Source organism: Saccopteryx leptura, chromosome 2 (assembly GCF_036850995.1).
Source record: "Saccopteryx leptura isolate mSacLep1 chromosome 2, mSacLep1_pri_phased_curated, whole genome shotgun sequence".
In the NCBI taxonomy this organism is placed as follows: domain Eukaryota; kingdom Metazoa; phylum Chordata; class Mammalia; order Chiroptera; family Emballonuridae; genus Saccopteryx; species Saccopteryx leptura.
In genome coordinates, this window is record NC_089504.1 from 323638251 (window position 1) to 323663958 (window position 25708).

Below are 25708 nucleotides of genomic sequence, written 5' to 3' on the forward strand. Positions count from 1 at the left end.
TTTTGGATGATAGCCATTCTAACAGGTGTTAGGTGATAGTGTGGCTTTGATTTGCATTTCCCTAATAATTAGTGATGTTAGATGTCTTTTCATGTGTCCACTGAACATCTGTATGTCTTTGCAAAAATGTCTATTCAGATCCTTTGCCCATTTTTTAATCTGGTTTGCATTTTTGTTGTTGAGATGTATGAGTTCTTTATATAACTTGGATATTAACCCCTTATCAGATGTGTGCTTTGCAAATATATTTTTCTATTTGGTATACAGTATGTCTGTAAAGTCATGGTGCACTTTTGACCGGTCACAGGAAAGCAACAAAAGATGATAGAAATGTGAAATCTGCACCAAATAAAAGGAAAACTTTCCCAGTTTCATACCTATTCAGTGCAGTTCGATGTGGACTCACGCACAGATTTTTTTAGAGCTCCTTAGGTAGCTGTCCCGTATAGCCTCTACCGCAGGGGTCCCCAAACTTTTTACACAGAGGGCCAGTTCACTGTCCCTCAGACCGTTGGAGGGCCGGACTATAAAAAAACTATAAACAAATCCCTATGCACACTGCACATATTTTATTTTAAAGTAAAAAAACAAAACGGAAACAAATACAATATTTAAAATAAAGAACAAGTAAATTTAAATCAACAAACTGACCAGTATTTCAATGGGAACTATGGGCCTGCTTTTGGCTAATGAGATGGTCAACGTCCGGTTCCATATTTGTCACTGCTAGCCGTAACAAGTGATATGATGCACTTCCGGAGCCGTGACGCGTGTGTCCTGCATCACTGGAAGTAGTACTGTAAGTGAGCGACGCAATACAGTACTCCAGGAGCACAGGATGCATCTCACTGACCACCAGTGAAAGAGGTGCTCCTTCCAGAAGTGCGGTGGGGGCCAGATAAACGACCTCAGGGGGCCGCATGCGGCCCGCGGGCTGTAGTTTGGGGACCCCTGCTCTACAGACTCGTCACTGTCTGATGACCTACCAGAACGGGGTTTTTCCACCAAACTGCCGGTTTCCTTCAACTGCTTATCCCACCGAGTAATGTTATTCCTATGTGGTGGCACTTCGTTATAAACGTGCCAATATTCATGTTGCATTTTGGTCACGGATTTGAATTTAGCAAGCCACAGAACACACTGAACTTTCCTCTGTACCATCCACTGTATACACGGTGTTACGTCATCTGTGCATGAGCACATGCTGCCACATCATCCTACAGAAACTGGGAGGGTTTTCCTTTTATTTGGTGCAGATTTCACATTTCTATCATCTTTTGTTGCTTTTCTGTGACTGGTCAAAAGTGCACCATGACTTTACGGACACGCTGTATTGCCTTTTCATTTTTTGTTGATGAGTTTTTATGCTGTGCTGAAGCTTTTTAGTTTGATGTGGCCACATTTTTCTATTTTTGCTTTTGTTTCCCTTGATGTTTGAGTCAAATTCACAAAACGTCATTAAGATTGATGTCAAGGAGCTTATCGCTTTTCTTCTATTTTAATGGTTTTCTGGTCTTCCATTCAAGTCTTTAATCCATTTTGAGTTAATTTCTGTGTATGGTGTAGTAGTCTAGTTTCATTTTTATGTAATGTGGCAGTTATCCCACTGTTTATTGAAGAGATTTACTTTTCTCCATTATATGTTCTTGACTCTTGTGTCTTATTAGTTGTCCATATGTGTGTCAGTTTATTTCTGTGCTCCTCACTCGTTCCACTGCTCTGTGTGTCTATTTTCTTGTGAGTAGCATAGTGTTTGGTTTCTATAGCTTTGTAATATATTTTGAAATTGGAGAATGTGATGTTCTCAACTTTGTTCTTTTTTCTCAGGATTGCTCTGGCTATTCAGGGTGTTTTGTAGATCCAGACAAATTTTAGGATTTTTTGTTCCGTTTCTGTGGAAAATGTCATTGGGATTTTGATAGGGATTGCTTTGAATATATAGATTAATCTAGATTGTTATAGGCAGTAAGGACATTTTAACAGTGTTAATTCATCCAATCCATGAGTACAGAATATTTTTCCAATTCTTTCTGTCTTTAGTAGCTTTTAACAATGTCTTACAGTTTTAAGTATACAGGTTCTTTCACCTTCTTAATTAAATTTATTTTAAGGTATTTTGTTGTGATTGTAAACAAAATTGTTTTCTTAATTTTTCTTTCTGATTATTTTGTTGTTAAATATAGAAACACAATAGATTTTTCTATATTGATTTTGTACCTTGCAACTTCTAATAGTTTTTTGGTGGAGTCTTTAGAGTGTTTTAATTATAAAATTATGTCAAACAGATGCTTAATCTTCTCTACATGTATTTCTTGTTATCTTAAAATTTTATTCCTTTCACTTGGCAACAGCAATTCTTATTTATTTTTTAATGGTCTGTAGATGTGAGTATGCAGTGCTCACAGGATATACTTCGAATGCTCCTATCACTTCAGCCAGTTCTTCAGGATGCCATTCAGAAAAAAAGAACAGTAAGGCCGTGGGGGGTTCAAGGTCCTCTCACTTGGCAACAATTTCATAAAATGGCTGGCCGAGGTTCTTATGGTAAGTAACTTATAGTATGTATATTGACTAATTTTACATCTGTTCTTGATTTCTTTGTGCAACTTGAATAAGCACAGTTTTCCTTAAACATTTTTGTGGTATATACTTGACTTAAGGCAGCGTGGTCAGTCTTAGCCTTTTTTACTTTCAATATTTCCAGCATTCAGTTTGATTCTCTACTCCACTTCGGAAAGAACAATTTTACTTAGAGAGGTTTGTTAGTTTTTAACAAGAGAGACAGAGAGAGTGACAGATAGAAAAGGAGAGAGATGAGAAGCATCAATTCTTTGTTGCAGCACCTCAGTTGTTCATTGATTGCTTTCTCATATGTGCCTTGACCAGGGGGCTACACCAGTAACACCACGCTCAAGCCGGATGAACCGAGGCTCACGCCGGGGACCTCGGGGTTTCCATCCTGGGTCCTCCGTGTCCCAGGCCAATACTCTTATCCATTGCGTCACTGCCTCATCAGGCTACTTAGAGTTGTTTTTACATATTAGACTGACCAGTAAGATTTTTTATAAGTCATCATTTTACAAAATTAAAGGAAAAATTGGGTAAAAAGAACAGGTAGTACTAGTAACAAAAGTTCTCAAGGTTTCAGGAAAGAAAAAAAAGCAAAGACAGAAATTTGTGACAAGAATAGCAAATGAATACTGGGATGTGTACAGTATATTTATGTTCAACTGTAATAGAAAAGAACATTCAAAAAATATTGAATTATCTGTTGAAGATTGGCTCTGAAAGGTGGGATTTAATTGGAGCTTTTAAAATATATCTGGCCTGGCCTGACCAGGCAGTGGCGCAGTGGATAGAGCGTCGGACTGGGATGCGGAGGACCCAGGTTCGAGATTCCGAGGTCACCAGCTTGAGCACGGGCTCATCTGGTTTGAGCAAAAGCTCACCGGTTTGGACCCAGGGTCGCTGGCTCAAGCAAGGGGTTACTCAGTCTGCTGAAGGCCCGCGGTCAAGGCACAAAAGAGAAAGCAATCAATGAACAACTAAGGTGTCACAATGCGCAATGAAAAACTAATGATTGATGCTTCTCATCTCTTTGTTCCTGTCTGTCCCTGTCTATCCCTCTGTCTCTCTGTAAAAAAAAAAAATATCTATCTATCTATCTATCTATCTATCTATCTATCTATCTATCTATCTATCTATCTCTGACCTGTGGTGGTGCATTAGATAAAGTGTTGACCCGGAATGCTGAGGTCACCAGTACAAAACCCTAGGCTTGCCTGGTCAAGGCACATACAAGAAGCAACTACTATGAATTGATGCTTTCTGTACCTTCTCTGCACACACACACACACTCTCTCTCTCTCTCATTCTCTCCTCTCTCTAAAAACTCAATTAATAAAAAATAATGATTAAAATATATCTGGAATAATAGTTCTTAACATTGAAATGAATGACTTTCATCCATGGTTTTAGAATGCATTATATACAGAAGTAGTATATTTGCTCATATTTTCCTTTTCCTCCTTTTATTAATGGCTAAATAATTTTAATCATAAAAAACACTTGAGATTCAGTGAAAATGCAGGTTAATTATAATGGTTTTACATTCTTTTTAAAACCAAAATTGGCCTGACCAGGTGGTGGTACAGTAGAATAGATCATTGACCTGGGATACTGAGGACTCAGGTTTGAAACCCCCAGGTCAACAGCTTGAGCACAGGGTCCCTGGCTTGAGCATGGGATCATAGACATGACCCCATGGTCACTGACTTGAATTCAAAGGTCTGTTGCTTGAAGCCCAAGGTTGCTGACTTGACCCAGGGTCACTGGTTCAGCTGGAACTATCCTTCCCCATCAAGACACATATGAGAAAGCAATCAATGAACAACTCAAGTGCTACAATGATGAGTTGATGCTTCTCATCTCTCTCCTTTCCTGTCTCTGTCCCCCCCACTTTCATACATGCTAAAAAAAAATCCATCAATCCAAAATTATAGACATATACACAGTTTTTACTAATCAGTATATATAGAGAAGTCTTCCTTTTTTTTTTTCTTTTTAATGGCTGCATTTGTTTCATGGTACTTTACACATGATACTATTTTACCAGTGTGCTGCTTATGGACATGTAGATTGGTTTCATCATCATCATTACAACTATTTTTCTGTAATTCAAACATCCTTGGCTTAGAGTATTTGTGTATGTTTTTAAAATATATAAATATATATATGTATGTATATAGCTGTTGTACTGATGGTGGAACAATGGATGGAGCATAGACCTGGGATGCAGAGGTCTCATGTTTGAAACTCCATGGTCACTGGCTTGATGCCCCAAGGTTGCTGGATTGATCAAGGGGTTCACTGGCTCAACTGGAGCCCCCCGGTCAAGGTACATTTGAGAAGCAATCAATGAACAACTAAGGTGTTGCAACGAAAAATTGATACTTCTCATCTCTCTCCCTTCCCCATCCTCCCTTCTCTCCCACTAGCTTAAAAAAATCACCAAATAAGTTCTATAATATCAATTTAAACTCCCACCAGTAAAATTTCTGTTTCTTCAAACCCTTACTAGTAAGGTGCTGAGTGGATGGGTGAAAATGGTTGTTTCATTATAGTTTGAGAGGTAGAAGAGTCTATAGACTGTGAGGGAAGATTTCCTGGTTTCTAATCCTGCTTCTGCCAGTCTTTGTATCTTACTGGACAAGTTGCTTAACTTTTCCATTCCTGTTTTTTCATTTCTAAAATGAGACTAATATTGCTATCTGCCTTATATGAATTTTGTGAGGATTAATTGAGTTAATAAAAATAAAGATCTTTGGGCCCTAGCCGAGTGGCTCAGTAGAAGGCACTATTTGTTCAATCCCTGGTCAGGGCATGTACAAGAAGCAATTAGTGATCCCACACTCAAGATGGTGACCTTGAAGTTTCAAACCTGGAACCTCAGATTCCCAGTTTGATGAACTATCCACTGTGCTACCACTGGTCAGGCATACATCATGTTTTTTAAAGATCACTAAGCAAATTCCTAACTATGGAAAAGTCTCATTCACTGGCTTTAAGTATTTTTTGTCTTTAATAAAATATTTTTACTACTAATAATGACTTTTGTAACTTTTGACATTTAAATAAAAAAGTGTACTGGTTTTTTTTTTAAGATTTTATTTGTTCATTTTAGAGAGGGGAGGGAGAAGGGAGTGAGAAGTTGGGAAGGAGCAGGAAGCATCAACTCCTATATGTGCCTTGACCCGGCAAGCCCCGAGTTTCAAACCCGCGACCTCAGTGTTCCAGGTCGACGCTTTATCCACTGTGCCACTGCAGGCCAGGCAAAAATATACTGCTTTTAAATGTTTTCTTAAAATACATCTTTTTTATTTAGGAACTGATGAATCTCCAGAACCACTGCCAATCCCCACATTTTTGTTGAGTTATGATTATGATTTTCTGGTGCTTTCTCCATTTGCTCTCCCTTATTGGGAGAGACTTATGCTGGAACCCTATGGATCTCAAAGAGATATAGCCTATGTTGTATTATGTCCAGAAAATGAAGCCTTGTTAAATGGAGCCAAAAGTTTTTTTAGAGATCTTACTGCAATATATGAGGTAGGTGGTTAAAAAACAGTGGTATTTTAAAACTACCATATTATTTTTATGTTTATATGTAAATTATACTGGGCAGTTTAGTTGATTGGGACTGAGTAGTAATGGTGTCAGATGTTTACTTCTCTTACTAGCAAGTTACAGTCTTTACAACATTTGACCCAGACCCTTTGTTAGATGTATGTGGCATGGCTTATGGTGGAAAGTGACATAATGGATGGGAAATTAAGAGCATATATGTCCCATTTAAGGTAATTTTTCTAAAATAAACGGTAGCATTGTTAAATAGCTAAGGAAAGTTACATTTATAAAAATTCTAGTCCTTATTCTCTAGGATCTTAGGTACTGATTTTACTTTCCTCATACATAAAATGAAACTGTGCTAAATCTTAGAAAATTTATTTCATTTCTGAAATTCTTGACTAAGCTTATGTTATAATTCTCATGTTATATCCATCATGGAGTACAATGATTACAAATTTAAAGTGTTTACAATCTGAATTTATTTGTGCTAGTTTAACTCCTTACAAATGTTCCACTTAATTACAAGGTATCTGTAATATATTTTGTAGAAATAAATATTTTCCAAAGAGTGTTGTTTGGAAAAGTAGTCCTACAAAATCTTCCTAGGAAAAAGTTCCATAGTTAAATAGGTTTGGGAAAACATTGTATATTATATACCTATACCTTATAGAATTTTACTATTCATAGATGTTTAGAGCCTTTGAAAGCCTTATAGTGGATTAATTCTATCTAAATTTTTTCTTAACCCAGTAGGGTAAATTATTTAATAGTGGGCTTCTTACAACAGACTTCAATAGCCCACAGAATTGGAGGGAGAGCTGGCAAATACATAATGTATTTATATACCAATTTTTATTTCATTTATGGATATATGTATTTACATACATGAATTGGGATAGATGTCCAACTTAAAATAACTGCATTTTTATGCTGATTTATTTCTCTATTCTACCAGTTCTCATTATTCAAGTCACATAGTTCTAGTGCTATTATTATTATTGAGGTGTTTTATTTCATTTAAGATATTTTAATTTGCAAGAAGTTTAGTGGAGTTCTAATGTAAAAAGAAAATGACCTATATAGCACCATTTCATCTTTGGTATTTTTATCCCAAATGTTAATTAAAAGTGATAAAGCTTATTTTAAATATCATAAATGCTTTATTTTATAATATGCACTCAAATACTATAATAATTTCACTAAGTTTGCTTTTTTGTGTGTGTATTTGTAGTCCTGTCGATTAGGTCAACATAGACCTATTTCTCGACTACTGGCAGATGGGATCATGAGAGTTGGACCTACTGCATCAAAGAAACTGTCAGAAAAGTTGGTAGCCGAATGGTTTTCTCAGGCAGCTGATGGTAACAATGAAGCATTTTCTAAACTCAAGCTTTATGCACAAGTCTGCAGATATGACCTAGGTATTGAATTTGTATTTATTACATAAGGACAGTGTTATTAGCAAAGTATGGCTCAGTCCACCAGCTGTTTTTGTAAATAAAATTTTATTGGAACACAGTGATGTTTATTATTTACATATTGTCCATGGCTGTTTTTGTGCTACAAGATCAGACCTGAGTAGTTGTGACAGAGACTATGACCCACAAAGCCTGAAATATTACTCTCTGACCCTTTATAGAAAAAGTCTGCTGATCTGTGCCATAGGGATCCCATCAGGTAGGAGGAAATTGTGGGTTATAAATATTTTTTGTTGCTTCTGTAGGATCTGGTGAATTTTTGTTTTTAGTCAAGTTTATTAACATTAAGATTTTTGATTTGTTAATGGTTTAATGATAAAATACTTGTAGTTAACTCTATGACATGAGGAAGTAGTTTTTGTTAGAACTAAGAAAATGATGGCTATTTTAAGGCTTGCTTTTAACACTCTAGGATTAAATATCAATGGACTTACTTTAGACTTAATCTAAAGAGACATTTCTTCTTTTTATTTCATTAGCTCCCAGTATAGCCAATATTTGTTTAACCTGTGATTTAGGAACCTTTTGAATGGTTTGATAAAAGTTTGTTAGACATGTCATTTACAGTTAATGAATTATGCCCAGGAAATAGAATTTTATTATATTTTCATGGAAACCATTTTTTAATTTTGTACGGAAATACTAGTTTACCTTTTCAATTCCATTTAAAATTTGTTTCTTTGCTTTCTAGGAAAATAGCCAGTGTTTGCTACACTCTTAGCAAACAAGTTAGGGAAGGTAATTACCAAAAAAGCATCAACTAGATATTACTATTTATATAGTTGAATAAATAACCAGTCAGTGAAATAAAAAATTAAATACCCTGCCTGTTTTTATTTATCTTTAGGTCCTTATCTTGCTTCCCAGACATTGGACAGCTCTCTACTTTCACAGCCAAATTTAGTTGCCCCTACAAGTCAATCTTTGATTACTCCACCTCAGATGACAAGTACTGGAAATGCTAATACTCCATCTGCCACCGTAGCATCTGCAGCAAGCAGCACTGTGACAATGACTTCGGGTGTTACTGTGTCTTCTTCGGTTGCCTCAGCTAATTCAACTTTAACCACAACTTCAACTTCATCTTCGTCATCCTCTAACTTGAATAGTGGAGTATCATCAAATAAATTACCTTCATTTCCACCCTTTGGCAATATGAATAGTAGTGCTACAGGATCCCTGTCTGCACAAGCAAGTACAGTTCAGAATGGCCAGCTGGGGGGGCAGCCGTCATCAGGTCTACAAACGGCCGGGGTTTCTGGAGAATCATCATCTCTTCCCAGTCAGCCACATCCTGATATATCTGAAAGGTACTTTTACATACACTAATTTTTCAGAAATATAAATATATGATGCTTCTTTTTGTCTGAATAAGACAGTCATTGTGGGAACATAAAGAGTGGCCTGACCAGGTGGAGGCACAGTGGATAAAGCATCGGACTGGAACGCAGAGGACCCAGGTTTGAAACCCTGAGGTCGCTGGCTTAAGCGCGGGCTCATCTGGTTTGAGCACACCTCACCAGCTTGAGCCCAAGGTCGCTGGCTTGAGCAAGGGGTCACTCGGTCTACTGGAGCCTCCTTGTCAAGACACATATGAGAAAGCAATCAATGAATAACTAAGGTGCTGCAACAAAGAATCAGTGCCTCTTATCTTTCTCCCTTCCTGTCTGTCTATCCCTATCTGTCCCTCTCTGTCTTTCTGTCACCAAAAAAAAAAAAAAAAAAAAAAAAGAATTTATAAAGAGTTATAAAGAGTCTTCATTATAATTATAATTTTATAAGTAAAACATTGAACATTATAAAAACTAAAATTTCAAGGCTAAGACCAAAATCTTTTTTTGTTGTTACAGAGACAGAGAGAGGGACAGACAGGAAGGGAGAGAGATGAGAAGCATCAGTTCTTTGTTGCAGCTCCTTAGTTGTTCAGTGATTTCTTTCTCATATGTGCCTTGACTGGGGGGCTCTAGCAGAGTGAGTGACCCCTTGGTCAAGCCATGCTCAAGCCAGTGACCCAACAATGCTCAAGTTGGATAGGGTCTGTGCTAAAGCTGGTAAGCTCGAGGTTTTGAACCTGGGTCCTCTGCATCCCAGTTCAACACTCTGTCCACTGCACCACTATGATAAATTCTTTTTATTTTTATTTTTTATTTTTTCTGAAGCTGGAAACAGGGAGAGACAGTCAGACAGACTCCCGCATGCGCCCGACCGGGATCCACCCGGCACGCCCACCAGGGGCGATGCTCTGCCCACCAGGGGGCGATACTCTGCCCCTCCGGGGCGTCACTCTGCCGCGAGTGACCAGAGCCACTCTAGCACCTGGGGCAGAGGCCAAGGAGCCATCCCCAGCGCCCGGGCCATCTTTGCTCCAATGGAGCCTTGGCTGCGGGAGGGGAAGAGAGAGACAGAGAGGAAGGAGGGGGTGGGGGTGGAGAAGCAAATGGGTGCTTCTCCTATGTGCCCTGGCGCGAATCGAACCTGGGTCCCCCGCACGCCAGGCTGACGCTCTACCGCTGAGCCAACTGGCCAGGGCCTGATAAATTCTTTATCACAGCCTGACCATGCGGTGGCGCAGTGGATAGAACATCGGACTGGGATGGATGCGGAGGTCCCGGGTTCGAGACTCTCAGGTCACCTGCTTGAGCGCGGGCTCATCTGGCTTAAGCAAAAAAAAAAAAAAGAAGCTCACCAGCTTGGACCCAAGGTCGCTGGCTCAAGCAAGGGGTTACTCGGTCTGCTAAAGGCCCGCAGTCAAGGCACATATGAGAAAGCAATCAATGAGCAACTAAGGCGCTGCCACGAAAAACTAATGATTGATACTTCTCATCTCTCTGTTCCTGTCTGTCTGTCCCTATGTATCCTTTTCTCTGACTCTCTCTCTGTCCCTGAAAAAATTAAAAAAATTTAAAAATAAATAAATAAAATTCTTTATCACAGAATTCTAGAACTCAGGCTTGGAATTAAGCCCTTAAAAACCATTTAGTCCAACAATCTTATAATGTTGGAATATTTTCAGTGACATAATTGCTCAGTAGATTTGCCTATGCAAATTACTCCAGTGATTTAGAAAGTCACTATTGAACTAGCCTGTTTTTTGTGTGTATGTGTGTGTGTGTGTGTTTTCTTTTTGTGACAGATACAGAGAAAGGGACAGACAGAGAGAGATGAGAGGCATCAATTCCTCGTTGCTCATCTTAGTTGTTCATTGATTGCTTTCTCATATGTACCTTGACCGTGGGCTACAGCAGACCGAGTGATCCCTTGCTCAAGCTAGTGACCTTGGGCTCAAGCTGGTGAGCCTTGCTCAAACCAGATGAGCCTGTGCTCAAGCTGGCGAGCTTGGGGTTTTGAACCTGGGTCCTCCGTATCCCAGTCCGACACTCTATCCACTGTGCCACTGCCTTGTCAAAGGCTTAAGAGTTGTACCAAAATTTAAACCTCAGCTCTTCCAATTACTGGTTATGTGATTTTGGGAAAGTTATCTAACCTTTCTAAGCCTGTTTCCTTATCTGTAAAATAGGAGCAGTAGAAACTCTAGCAATATTAAGCTAGAGTTCTTAATGCATATTAAGTGCTTTATACCAGTGTTTTCCAGCCGCCAGTGTACGGACCAGTCCACCAGAAATTTTGTGCCAATTGGTGAAAGAGTTAACCACCCTTATGTTGTATGAATGTTATAGACCCAACAATCTTAGTCAAATTAGCTTATGCTCAGCATGACTTCTGCCCTAGTGTCTCCAAAATAATTCTGTCTTCTCTGGTTCCTTAGTGTAAAAAGGTTGTAAACCACTGCTTTACACAGTGCTTTCAAATGCTTGTGTTATTTATGACAATGATGATGACATCTCTCTTCATTCCTTTAATGAAGAAGGTATTGAATGAGCTTCTGATTTGATTTATAGGTTAGCCTTAGCTTGGTTATCTCTTTCAGCCACCTGGATGCAGTTTTGCCCAAAGTTACATTCATTTATATTAGTAAAAATTAACTATTAATTAGCTGGATTGATCCATTCATATTTCAGTATATTTGGAGTTTTTATATATATATATTTTAAGTCTTTATTTACTCATTTTAGCAAGAGAGAGAGAGAGAGAGAAAGAAACGGGGGGAGGATCAGGAAGCATCAACTCCCATATGTGCCTTGACCAGGCAAGCCCAGGGTTTCGAACCGGTGACCTCAGTGTTCCAAGTTGACACTTTATCCACTGCACCACCACAGGTCAGGCTCAGTATATTTGGAGTTTTAAAAAAATCCTATCATCATCAAAGAATGAACCTATTTACCTTTAGAAGTGGTGTGCAGTATGAAATGAACGTGTATAGCTAAAAATGTAATAGAACATTGACTAAGTTTGGAAATCTTACTTCTTTTTGATCCTGGGCAGCTCATTTAATTTATCTTTGTCTCAGTTTTGTCATCTAAGCACTAAGCCCTCTAACGTTTCTAATACTCTGTGGTTTTAAAGAAATCTTTTTTTTTAGTGCAAGACCTCCACACAAGGAACTTTTATATGCCATGACATTGTATATTCAGTGTTTATGGTTTTCTCTGAAGAGAAAAAGAGGTCCTTAATTTTTAGAGAAGCTCTCTGAAAGGGAATGAGATGTTAAGAACCTGCTTTGAGGGGGGAGGGGGAAGAAAAGAACCTGTTTTAATGCTACCCTAAGAAAGGTATAATACAATTTTTTCCCTGTCTTTATTTATTTCTACCTTGAATTTTAGCATGATGGATCGGGATAAAGTGGGTATCCCCACAGATGGTGACTCACATGCAATCACTTATCCACCTGCAATTGTCGTTTATATAATTGATCCTTTTACATATGAAAATAAAGATGAGAGCACTAATTCTTCTAATATATGGACTTTGGGGCTACTTCGATGCTTTCTGGAAATGGTCCAGACTCTTCCTCCTCATATTAAGAGTACTGTTTCTGTACAGGTAAGAATGATTGTTGCAGATAAATTTATATAAAAATGTTAGTGTTGACAGAAGTTTCAAAGATACTATTCTGTGTCTAAATTGATTTTCTAAAACCTTGGTTCTATTATATCGATTTTATTTTAAGTGATAGTGTACTAGTGAGCCCTAGAGCCCTTAGAGGGCCCAGAATTTATAATAATGGAAAGAAAAGGAACCACTCTAATAATGAGAAATGAAGATTGTAAGATTGTATTAAGTACATTAAATCTTTCTCCTGTGTTATTTTTTATAAACCAGTTTTTAAATTCATAAACTTAAATACAGAAATTGAGTATGGACCTTTAGAAGCTAGAGTTCTAAATAAAGACAGATTGCAAGTAAATGTAGAAAGAATTTAACCATATTGTTATTTTACAGAGATTTTGAATTATTTCTTTATAGACTACAACAGGACTAGTCAGCAGCATTATCAGTATAACTGCTATGTAGAAATTTGTGAAGGTTTTTACATAACTTATTGGTAAAATTGACTATTAAAATTCTACAGAATTCTTTGACTTATCATTTTAATTTGGTTTTGTTTAAATTTTCTAGGTAAAGTTTTGAGTTTAAAATCCACAGTCCTTTTTATTCTCGTTAGAATTTAACATTTGTTATATTTGCCTATAAATTCTTAGATTGTCCCTTGTCAGTACCTGTTGCAACCTGTGAAACACGAAGATAGACAGATCTATACCCAGCATTTAAAGTCCCTGGCTTTTTCGGCCTTTACCCAGTGTCGGAGACCCCTTCCAACATCAACCAATGTGAAAACATTGACTGGGTTTGGTCCAGGGTTAGCCATGGAAACTGCTCTTAAAAGTCCTGATGTAAGTACATTTTCCATGACCAGAGTTACTGAAAAACTATATGATTTTATTTTAAACTAAATACAAATATCTGTTTAGCTCTCATTTTTTAATTATCTTATAATTGGGTTGAGATAATTTATCACATATTTAATAAAGACCTTTTCAGTAGAAGATTTTTCTATGATTGTGTATTACCACAGTACCTTAATTTTTTTTTGTTTTATAGAGACCAGAGTGTATTCGACTTTATACACCTCCTTTTATTCTGGCTCCAGTGAAGGATAAACAGACAGAACTAGGAGAAACATTTGGAGAAGCTGGACAGAAATATAATGTTCTTTTTGTGGGATACTGTTTATCACATGATCAAAGATGGATTCTTGCTTCTTGCACAGATCTATATGGAGAACTTTTAGAAACTTGTATTATTAACATCGATGTTCCAAATAGGTACTTATATTCCCTTAAATGTAGCATTGTATCATCTCTGTTTTTAAAAATTCATAGACATAGTAGTTATGTTTTATTTTTTATTAGTAGAAAACCGGTTTTGAAGATCATATACTTAAAATATTAAGTCTTGGGATTGTGGGTGTTCTTACCTTTTTGTAGTAAATATTTATATTGTATAATTAAGAGAATTAAAATAATTTTGATTAATCTATTTCAGAGACAAAAGAGATTAAGGTCCCTAAATTCTATGTAATAAAGCTTGAAGGAATGATTTTAGCCTGAAAAAAAAATTTTTTTTTTTTAAAGTGAGAGGAGGGGAGATAGTGAGACAGACTTCTACATGCACCCCGACAGGATTTACTCAGCAACCCCCATCTGGGGCTGATGCTCCGACTCCAGTATGAGCTATTTTTAGCGCCTGAGGCTGACTCCTTCAGATTAAGTGGGCTATCCTCAGTGCCTAGGGCCAAAGCTCGAGCTACTGGTTGCGGGAGAAGAGGGAGAGAAGGGGGAGAGAGAGGGAGAGAAGCAGATAGTCACTTCTCTTGTGTGCCTTGATTGGGAATCGAAGCTGGGACGTTAATTACTGGGCCAACGCCCTGTCCACTGAGCCAACCCACCAGGGCCTAGCCTGAAAACTTTTTGAAACATGAAACTAGAAATCCCTCTGCAATTAAAACAAAATCTGCTTACCTGTGGTCGCACACTGGATAAAGCATTGACCTAGAACACTGAGGTTGCCAGTTTGAAACCTTGGACTTGCCCGGTCAAGGCACATACAAGAAGCAGCTACTATGAGTTGATGCTTCCCACTCTTCCTTCCAGCTTTCTATCTCTCTAAAAATCAATCAGTAAAACCTTAAAAAAAGCCTGACCAGGTGGTGGTGCAGTGGATAGAGCGTTGGACTGGGTTGCAGAAAACCCAGGTTCGAGACCCTGAGGTTGCCAGCTTGAGTGGGGGCTCATCTGGTTTGAGCAAAGCTTACCACCTTGAGCCCAAGGTCGCTGGCTCGAGCAAGGAGTCACTCAGTCTGCTGTAGCCCCCCTCCCCCATCAAGGGCACATATGAGAAAGCAATCAGTGAACAACTAAGGAGCTGCAGTGAAGAATTGATACTTCTCGCCTGACCAGGCGGTGGTGCAGTGGATAGAGCGTCGGACTGGGATGTGGAAGACCCAGGTTCAAGACCCCGAGGTCGCCAGCTTGAGCGCGGGTTCATCTGGTTTGAGCAAAAAGCTCACCAGCGGCCTGACCTGTGGTGGCGCAGTGGATAAAGCGTCGACTAGAAATGCTGAGGTCGCCGGTTTGAAACCCTGGGCTTGCCTGGTCAAGGCACATATGGGAGTTGATGCTTCCAGCTCCAACCCCCTTCTGCCCCCCCTTTCTAAAATGAATTTAAAAAAAACAAAAAAAACCTCACCAGCTTGGACCCAAGGTCACTGGCTTGAGCAAGGGGTTGCTCAGTTGGTGGTTAAGGCACATATGAGAAAGCAATCAATGAACAACTAAGGTGTCCCAATGAAAAACTGGTGATTGATGCTTCTCATCTCTCTTCGTTCCTGTCTGTCCCTGTCTATCCCTCTCTCTATGTCTCTTTAAAAAAAAAAAAGTTGATACTTCTCATTTTTTCCTTTTGTATGTCTGTCCCTATATGCCCCTCTGTTTGACTCTCTCTGTCTCTGTCACAAAAAAAAAAAAACAACAAAAAGAAAACCTTAAAAAAAATTATTTTAGCCTGACCAGGCAGTGGCGCAGTGGATAGAGCATTGACGTGGACGCTGAGGACCCAGGTATGAAACTCTTAGGTTACTGGCTAGAGCGTGGGATCATAGATATGATCCCAGGGTCACTGGCTTGAGTAAGGGATCATTGACTTGGCTGGAGCCCTCCAGGTCAAGGCACATAGGAGAAAGCAATGAACAACTAAGGTGCTGCAACTGTCAGTTGATGTTTCTCATTTCTCCCCCTTCTGTCCTCGTCTGTCCCTCTCCCTCTCCCTTACCCCCATCTCTTCTCACACACACACACAAAAAATTCTAGTAAAGCCCCCTAAAACATTTGCTTTTTTTATGTACACTAATATATATCCCTAAATTTACTGAGTTAACTTTTTTTCTAAAATTCTGGACTAAATTTTATCATTTTATTTTATTTTTATTAACTCTTTATTTTACAGTGACAGGGATAGATAGGGACAGACAGACAGGAATGGAGAGAGATGAGAAGCATCAATCATCAGTTTTTCATTGCGACACCTTAATTATTCATTGATTGCTTTCTCATATGTGCCTTGACCGCGGGCCTTCAGCAGACGGAGTAACCCCTTGCTCGTGCCAGCAACCTTGGGTCCAAGCTGGTGAGCTTTGCTCAAACCAGATGAGCCCGTGCTCAAGCTGGTTACATCAGGGTCTTGAACCTGGGTCCTCTGCATCCCAGTCCAAAGTTTCATCCACTGCACCACCGCCTGGTTAGGCCATTTTATTTTATTTTTGTGACAAAAGACAGAGAGAAGGACAGATAGGGACAGACAGACAGGAAGGGAGATAAGAAGCATCAATTCTTCATTGCAGCTCCTTAGTCTTCTTAGTTGTTCATTGATTGCTTTCTCATATGTGCCTTGACTAGGGGGCTACAGCAGAGTGAGTGACCCCTTGCTCAAGTCACTGACCTTTGGGCTCAAGCCAGCGACCATGGGGTCATGTCTATGATCCCATGCTTAAGCCAGATGAGCCTGTGCTAAAGCCAGCACCTTGGGGTTTTGAACCTGAGTCCTCTGGGTCCCAGTTCAACACTGTATCCACTGTGCCAGCGCCCAGTCAGGCTAAAATTTTACCATTTTAAATGTTAGAGTGTCTTCTGAAAATGGTGACTTTCTTTTTAGAATTCTTCTTGGTAGTAATTAGATATCATGGTTATTTATTTAAGAAGGCTGTAACTAATAGATCACAACAGGTGAGTCTCATGTTTAGTTATCACTTAGTAGACATTTCTAGTAATATGTTTCAAAGCTAGTGAATACCACCTAAGATATATTTTTAAGTGAGAGTAGGGAAGATACAGAGACAGTCCCAACTGGGAACCACCCAGCAATCCCCATCTGGGGCTGATGCTCTGCCCATTTGGGGCCATGCTCACTACCAAGCTATTTTTAGTGCCTGAGATAGAGGCTTGATGAAGCCATCCTCAGCACCTGGGCCAATGTGCTCCAATCAATAGAGCCATGACTGCGGAAGGTGGGGGGTAGGGGGGGAGAAGTAGATGGTTGCTTCTCTTATGTGCCCTGACCAGGAATCGAACTGGGACATCCACATGCCAACTGGCCAGGGCCCTAAGAGATCTTGAAAAGGAGGTCCATGCAGTAATTTTTATTTTGAAGATTTGGTTCTATTCTTTTTTATATAAGTTCAGAATTGGCTATGTACAGAAATAGTTAATGAGTAAGTTACAGTTGTGCTGAAAAGCAAAATATAGAAACATTTAATTTTCTATTGATTATAAAGATTTATTGATTATAAGCCTTAAAGCAGTATTTTATACATTTCCTTGACATAATTTTGATTTTTTTAAATTGGGTAGTTATACTAATTAAGTGACCCTTGGAATGAGTATGCTTTATCTGTGAAGGATAAAGAAGAGAACTGAGAAAGAATAATATTACCTTTCCAATACAAAGATAGTGTTGCCATTTTTTACTGAAAGTAGAAGTTAGAGAATGCTTAAGAAAGAGGTCCAACTCTAGAGTCATAGAGATGAGTTCAAATCTCAACTCTTCTATTTACTATGTGATTTTAAGCCAGCTGAGCTATAGCTCACTTCTCTGTAGAATTGAGATAAGTTTATGTCTCAAGAGGGTTGTTAGGATGAAATGAGGTAAACTAGGCATAATTCTTGGTCTTTATAAGTATTCGATAAATGATAGCTACTGTTGCTTAGCAAGATTGCTCATATTACATACTTGCCTAATAAAGGACATGCATGCAGAAAATACAACAGTGTTGTTTGGTGTGAGAAGTGTGCTTTTTGTTTGTTTGTTTTGTTTTTTAATATTCTTCAACTTATAGAGCAAGGGTTGGCAAAGCATAACCAATGGGCAAAGTTGAATTGTTACAGCAGAATCTTGATGGTTTTATAAAACTTAAAATATTGGCCTTTTATCTTTTTTCTTTTTTACAGAGACAGAGAGTCAGAGAGAGGGATAGACAGGGACAGACAGACAGACAGGAACGGAGAGATGAGAAGCATCAATCATTAGTTTTTCGTTGCACATTGCGACACTTTAGTTGTTCATTGATTGCTTTTTCATATGTACCTTACCATGGGCCTTCATCAGACCGAGTGACCCCTTGCTTGAGCCAGCGACCTTGGTTCCAAGCTGGTGAGCTTTTGCTCAAACCAGATGAGCCTGTGCTCAAGGTGGCGACCTTGGAGTCTCGAACCTGGGTCCTCAGCATCCCAGTCCGATGCTGTATCCACTGCGCCACCTCCTGGTCAGGCAATATTGGCCTTTTAAAGGCAATGTTTTGATGAAATTTGGTGGTTCATAGACAGTTTTTCATTCAGAGTTAAGTTTTTAATAGACCATATTTCTCCATGTATAAGACACTCTCATGTATAAGACACACCTTAATTCTGGGGCCTGAAATTAGGAAAATAGTGTATTATATAAAGTTACTGAACTCAAGTTTTAATTCATTATAAAATTCGTACAACTCCTCATCACTGTCAAAACTCCCATCCATTAGTTTGTCCTCAGCTGTGTCTGATGACGAATCACTGTCTTCATATATTGTTCTGTCCTCAGTTCCATCTATGGCATTTGAAAGCCACAACCACTGTATAAGACGCTCCCAGTTTTTAGACAATAAATTTTTCAGAAAAGGGTGCGTCTTACACATGTGGAAATATGGTACGTCCTTAAAAAAACCCCACAAACAAGCATGCCACTCATTTGATTTTACATATGTTTTTGCTTAGAACTTATGTAGAAAGTTTCAGGCATTAATATTAAGCGACTAGTTTTTCACAAATTTGGGCTCTTTTGAAATGTCATATGAATTTTAAAAATAGTTATGACTTTATTTTACATAATAGGGCTCGTAGGAAAAAAGGATCTGCTAGAAGATTTGGTCTGCAGAAACTGTGGGAATGGTGCTTAGGACTTGTGCAGATGAGTTCATTACCATGGAGAGTTGTAATTGGCCGTCTAGGAAGGATTGGTCATGGAGAATTGAAAGGTAAAATTGTGCTTCTATTATTTAGTACTTAAATATTTGTTTTATATTCATATACTGTTCAGACCACATGTAGGTATGTGTACTGAATAAAATGCATAGGTTATAAAAACAGGGTTTTCTTGTTGTAATTTTTGTTTTTTTAAAGAGGAACCATGGATATCTAGGCCACAAATGACTTAATTCAAATTTTAAATGCACACTCTCCAATATTACAACTTTAATATCAGTGTTATTACTGTTGTTATTTCTCATGTTTCATTTTCCCCCCTTTCTGCTTATTACTCAACTTATCCTCTGTTAAGTAGATACTATTTGATATTGATGTACATTGAAGCTAGGGCTATAAAGATGTTGAGTAACATCATCAGTGAGACACTTTTAGTTGATGGTTCTATCAGGTGTCAGTAATGATGTTATTTTGGATATTATTTTTCTTATTGTTGATACCCACAGATTGGAGCTGTTTGCTGAGTCGTCGAAATTTACAATCTCTAAGTAAAAGGCTCAAAGACATGTGTAGAATGTGTGGTATATCTGCTGCAGACTCTCCCAGCATTCTCAGTGCTTGCTTGGTAGCAATGGAACCCCAAGGCTCTTTTGTTATTATGCCAGGTTAGCTGTTTTAGTTTATATCAGATTTAATTCTTCATGCACTTAAGTTTCTAAATATTATGTAAAATTGATTCATTTATTAAAAGAAAAAATACCTTTCATTTTCCTTTCAGATTCTGTGTCAACTGGTTCTGTATTTGGAAGAAGCACCACTCTAAACATGCAGACGTCTCAGCTAAATACCCCACAGGATACATCATGTACTCATATACTTGTGTTCCCTACTTCTGCTTCTGTGCAAGTAGCTTCAGCTACTTACACCACTGAAAATTTGGACTTAGCTTTCAATCCCAACAATGGTAGGTGAATTATTCTTTAAAGGTTTGCAAATACAAGTCTTGAGGATTATGGCTACTTACAGGCTGATTAATATCAGACAAAATATAACCATGTCTTGGGAATGTCCTTGAAACCTGTGAATGTTTTCTTATATGACAAAGAAAAAAAAGACTGCATGCAAATATGATTAAGTTAAGACTCTTGAGATGGCTTAGCCCTAAATTCAGTCATATATATCCTTATAAGAGGGAAATTTGACTATACACTAAGAGGCAAGGCCAAGTGATAGAAACAGAGGGAAGCAAAATCAGAGAAAAGCAGTGCTACACTGCTGACTCTGAAGATGGAGGAGGGGCCCATGAGCCAAGGTATATAGTTCTAGGTGCTGGAAAAGACAAGGAAACAGATTATCCGCTGGAGACTCTAGAGCAGGGGTCTCAAACTCAACTCTGCATGTGGGCCGCAGAGCAAGATCACAGCCCTTCAGCGGGCCGCACTAGGTCTACAAAAGGCAACTGTTACGCAACACTTTTCTCACTGCAGTTGAAAACAAAAAAAAATCAGTACAACAAGCACAATCGTACATGCAGTTTACTCAGTGTCACAAAACGACCAGAAACTGTAGTTCGCATCACAACTGCTGTTAACTAAGCTAATATCTAGCTAGGATGCTAGAGAAATGAAAAATACAAGTAGGCCCCTAGGCTTACTTAATTTTATCCAAAATATTTTGAACTTCGTGGATTAGTGTGCGGGCCGCACAGAATTGTTCGGCGGGCCGAATGCGGCCCGTTGGCCGTGAGTTTGAGACCCCTGCTCTAGAGGGAGCATGGCCTTGTTGGTTCCTTGATTTTGGCCTAATGATCAGCACTTTGATTTTAGCCCAATAAAACTAATTTTGTACTTCTTGACCCCAGAATGATAAAAGAATAAATATGTGATGTTTTAAGTCAGGTCTGTGATAATTTGTTAAAGCAGCAACAGAAAACTAACCATTTTTCTACCTTCCTGATATCAGAACTGGTGCTGTGACTTACTTTATTAATATTTACTTATTTAAAAAGACAACATTGGCGCCCTGGCCAGATTAGCTTGGTTGGTTAGAGCATCATCCCAAAGCACAGAGGTTGTTGATTTGATCCCTGGTCAGGACACATGCAGGAACAGATTGATGTACCTATATCTCTATGTCTCTGTATGTCTCCCTCTCTCCCTTTCTCTCTCTGTAAAATCAATAAAAATAAACATTAAAAAAAAGACAACATTGTCACTGTCCAGGTGGTCAGTTGGTTAGACTATCATCCTAATAATACTCATGGGTTGCTGGTTAGATCCCTGGTCAGGGCACATACAGAAATGGACTGATATTTCTCTCTCTCTCTTTCCCTCTCCCCCCCCTTTTCTCTCTCTGAAAAAAATAAAAATAATAACCAGTATTCATCATAAAAATGTTTCTTATTATTTGCCTGTGCTGTTGAGTTACCTGTACACACACTTTGAAGCTCATATATTCCTTTCTGTCTTGATTTGCCAAAATTCTGTAGTAATTTATATAGACTGGCGAAGTAGGGATGTAACTTTTCTGAATTTATAAATTGCATTTTAGTAGTAGAGAAAATAAATGATATTCTGTTGGTTGCTCTGAGTTATCCTAGAAAATGTCTGCACAGCTTTAAAGTCACAAGTATGGGTATTAATTATTCTCTTCTTTTATTGTGTTATATAGTAATTTGAATGTTTTACTTCCTAGTAAAGAATAACTATTAATTACGAGTAGTCTTTTTTAAATACATTTTAATTCCAGCATACTGTGTTTGCTTTGTGTTAGTTTCCTATTGCTGCTGTAACAAATTACCACATGCTTGGTTTAGAACAACACACTTACATCTTTTAGTACTAGAAGTCAGAAGTCTTAACTGGGCTAAAGTCAAAGAATTTGCATCATTGGTTCTTTCTGGAAGCTCTAAAGGACAATCTATGTCCTTGCATTTGCCAGCTTTAGAGACCATTTGCATCTTGCTCACCGCCCTTTTTTCCATCTTCACACAAGCAGTGTAGTATTGGCACATTTCCTTCACTGACTCTAACCCTACTGCCTCCCTCTTATTAGGGCCCTATGATTACCTTGGACCACCTGTCTAAGCCAGAATTATCTCCCTCTTTCAAAATCTGTAGCTTGATCATATCTGCAAAGTTGTTTGTTTGTTGTTGTTTTTTTTACAGAGACAGAGAGAGTCAGAGAGAGAGATAGATAGGGACAGACCGGAACGGAGAGAGATGAGAAGCATCAATCATCAGTTTTTCGTTGCAACACCTTAGTTGTTCATTGATTGCTTTCTCATATGTGCCTTGACCGTGGGCCTTCAGCAGACCGAGTAACCCCTTGCTCGAGCCATTGACCTTGGGTCCAAGTTGGTGAGCTTTGCTCAAACCAGATGAGTCCACGCTCAAGCTGGCGACCTCGGGGTCTCGAACCTGGGTCCTCTGCATCCCAGTCCGACGCTCTATCCACTGCGCCACTGTCTGGTCAGGCTGCAAAGTTTTTTATGTAACATATTGGCGGATTCCTGGGATTAGGCTGTAGACATCATTGTGGGGAGGCATTATTCAGAGTACCACATGCTTGCTTATGCGTAATTATTTTTTAAATGTAATTATTTTTTTAAAGATTTTTTTATTGATGAGAAAGAGAGGTGGGGAAGACAAGAAGCAGTTGCTTCTTGTATGTGGCTTGACCGGACAAGTCTGGGGTTTCGAATAGGCAACCTCAGCATTCCAGGTCAACGCTCTGTCTGCTGCACCACCACACATCTGCTATGCATAATTATATATATGGCTCCTAGCACAGTACTTGGCACATGGTAGACATTCAGTAGATGTTGGTAGATTAATTTTAACTCTCCTGTAAATAACCATGAAATGTGAAAAATGTACTATTTAATATTTTTTTCTTTCTCCTATAGCAGATGGAATGGGTTTCTTTGATTTGTTAGACACTGCAGATGAGCTTGACCCTGATCTCATTAATATTATTCCTGCATCTCCAACGGGGTCTCCTGTACATTCTCCAGGATCTCATTACCCTCATGGAGGTGATGCTGGCAAGGTAATCTACTATTATAAAAGCTCGGTTTATCTAAATGTTATCATTAACTTAGTAATGAATTGATCTATGAAGCAGCACTGTTTTTCTTTGGAAATGAACAAATAATGAGATTAATAGTACATTTTGCCTTATAGACATGAGAACTTTGAACTGTACATTATTAAGAGAATCTCTGTGACTCTGCTTTCCCTGACTTCATATTTTCTTTTTTGTGTGTGTGTGTGTGTGTGACAAAGACAGAGAGAGAGACAGATATGGACAGACAGACAGGAAGGGAGAGATGAGAAGCATCAATTCTTAGTTGCAGCACCTTAGTTGTTCATTGATTGCTTTCTCATATGTGCCTTGACTGGGGGCTACAGCAGAGTGAGTGACCCCTTGCTCAAGCCAGCGACCCTGGGCTCCCACCGGCAACATTAGGCTTCAAGCTCGCGACCTTTGGGCTCAAACCGGCGACGCTGCGCTCAAGCCGGTGACCTCAGGACTTCGAACTTGGGTCCTCTGCATCCCAGTCTGACGCTCTATCTACTATGACACCACCTGGTTAGGCCTGACTTCATATTTTGTAGATTACTTTGCATTAATCCTTATTTTATACTTTTCCTATCAGTTCATCCTAGCTTCTACTCAAGTATAGCATTGGATTATCTGAGAATCAGTATATTGCTCTAAGAGCTGCCATTTATACTATAGCTGTGACAAAGAACATAAATACTAATTTTCTCATAAGTACAGAAAAAACTAACCACCCTGCCCTTCAACCTGTTTATTTTTAGCAGTTATGGAAGCAGGCTAGTTTTTTTTTTCTGTTTGAACTCCAAACAAATTAGACTTCATTAGAAGGACATTTTTATTTGAATGAAATTTTATATAATGGTTATTTATCAGAGTATGTATATGTTTAGAATTTGACTTTTTAAAATAAGGATTTTTTCCAGTCTTTTCTTACATTCTTTCATTTTCTTAACTAAAAAGCTATGACAATATTGAAAAAAATATATGAGGAAAAACACTGATAATCTCAACCACTTGAATAAAATTATTTTTACTTGTAACAAATCATCTCCCAATATGTATTTATATTGTAGTTTTCAGTAAGTATAACTTTTTAACTTTGCATTGTTATTTTATCATAATTTGATATATCATTCCCAAAATGTTGGACATTTATTTTTTTTTGTTATAGGTAATTTTGCAGTGAACATTTTCATGCATATCATTTTTCATTTTGTCTATTTCCTTAAAATAAATACCTAGAAATACATTGACTAATCCAAGGGATATGGACATCACTTAATAGTTAGTTGTCCCTTCATGTTGTTACAATGCTTTTTGAAACATTGTTAATTGCATTTTAAAGGTAGTCTAGATGAACAAGCTAAATAAATTTTAGTCCACCTTTTGGATGAGGGTGTGACAGTCAGGAATTAGTTGAGGGAGTTTTAGGAAATAATGTTGAAATTTCATTGAACATTTTATATTTTGGTCAGCTTCAAAGACACACACACACACACACACACACAACATGGATTTGGCATAATAATGCAAACTTTAAACAGTTGGCTTATTCATTTCCTTATGCAACTGTTAAAACCTTTTTTTTTTAAGTGAAAGAGAGAGAGGGACAGACAGGAAGGGAGAGAGATGAAAAGCATCAATTCGTTGTAGCACCCTTAGTTGTTCATTGATTGCTTTCTTATATGTGCCTTGACTGGCGTGGAGGGCTCCTGCAGAGCAGGTGACCCTTTGCTCAAGCCAGCGACCATGGGGTCGTGTCTATGATCTCATGTTTAAGCCGTGGACCCTGCGCTCAAGCTGGTGAGCCTATGCTCAAGCCAGATGAGCCCATGTTCAAGCCGGCAACCTTGGGGTCTCGACCCTGGGTCCTCTGCGTTCCAGTTCAACTCTCTATCCACTGTGCCACCGCCTGGTCAGGCTAAAACTCATTTTTATAATGCTATTATAAATGTCAGTATTTTTTAAATTGAAGTGATAAAATTATGAGACTGATTTCCATAAACTATTCTGTATTTATATCTAGTGCCTAGATATATCAATTGAACTAACACACTTTTAATTTTGTCTTTTTAAGGGTCAGGGTACTGATCGACTACTTTCAACAGAATCCCATGATGAAGTAACTAATATTCTTCAGCAACCATTGGCCCTTGGTTACTTTGTATCAACTGCCAAAGCGGGTCCCTTACCTGACTGGTTCTGGTCAGCATGTCCTCAAGCACAATATCAGTGTCCCCTTTTTCTTAAGGTATTCCCATTTCTATTCCAATTCCTAAATAATACTAATTGATGGCTTATGTCCTTAGAAATATAGAAGTGGGTTTTTGAGACCTTTTAGCTTTTGTATAAGCTCTTAAATGCATTGCCACATGACTTTCTACACAAGATCACAAAGAGAATTATATAATAATGAAACAAGTCTAATTTTTAAGTTCATGCTAAGTTTGAACTTTTGGAAGTTCTTAAATCCAATTTCTGGGACCCTTGCTCATATTATTTCAACTACACATATGAAATTTAGAGTTGAGAGAAACCTTCTATTACCTTTAACCATTTCATTACTAGGTGAGCATATTAAAGTTCAGAAAAATTCACTTGTCCATAGTCATATATTAGTAGCAGATA

At 38.4% G+C, this 25708-nt stretch overlaps 1 protein-coding gene across 2 annotated transcripts in view; it reads left to right on the top strand.

The window, feature by feature from the left end:
- MED13 (mediator complex subunit 13) overlaps window positions 1-25708 on the top strand; it is a 114384-nt gene that overhangs the window by 80377 nt on the left and 8299 nt on the right. For both annotated transcript variants that reach the window (XM_066363150.1, XM_066363152.1), the window contains exons 17-28: window positions 2383-2544; window positions 5885-6108; window positions 7361-7550; window positions 8455-8917; window positions 12329-12548; window positions 13208-13399; window positions 13608-13831; window positions 18926-19068; window positions 19522-19680; window positions 19794-19979; window positions 22923-23065; window positions 25158-25331. In XM_066363150.1, the coding sequence (XP_066219247.1) occupies window positions 2383-2544; window positions 5885-6108; window positions 7361-7550; window positions 8455-8917; window positions 12329-12548; window positions 13208-13399; window positions 13608-13831; window positions 18926-19068; window positions 19522-19680; window positions 19794-19979; window positions 22923-23065; window positions 25158-25331 (2480 nt within the window). The remainder of the gene's footprint in view (window positions 1-2382; window positions 2545-5884; window positions 6109-7360; window positions 7551-8454; window positions 8918-12328; window positions 12549-13207; window positions 13400-13607; window positions 13832-18925; window positions 19069-19521; window positions 19681-19793; window positions 19980-22922; window positions 23066-25157; window positions 25332-25708) is intronic.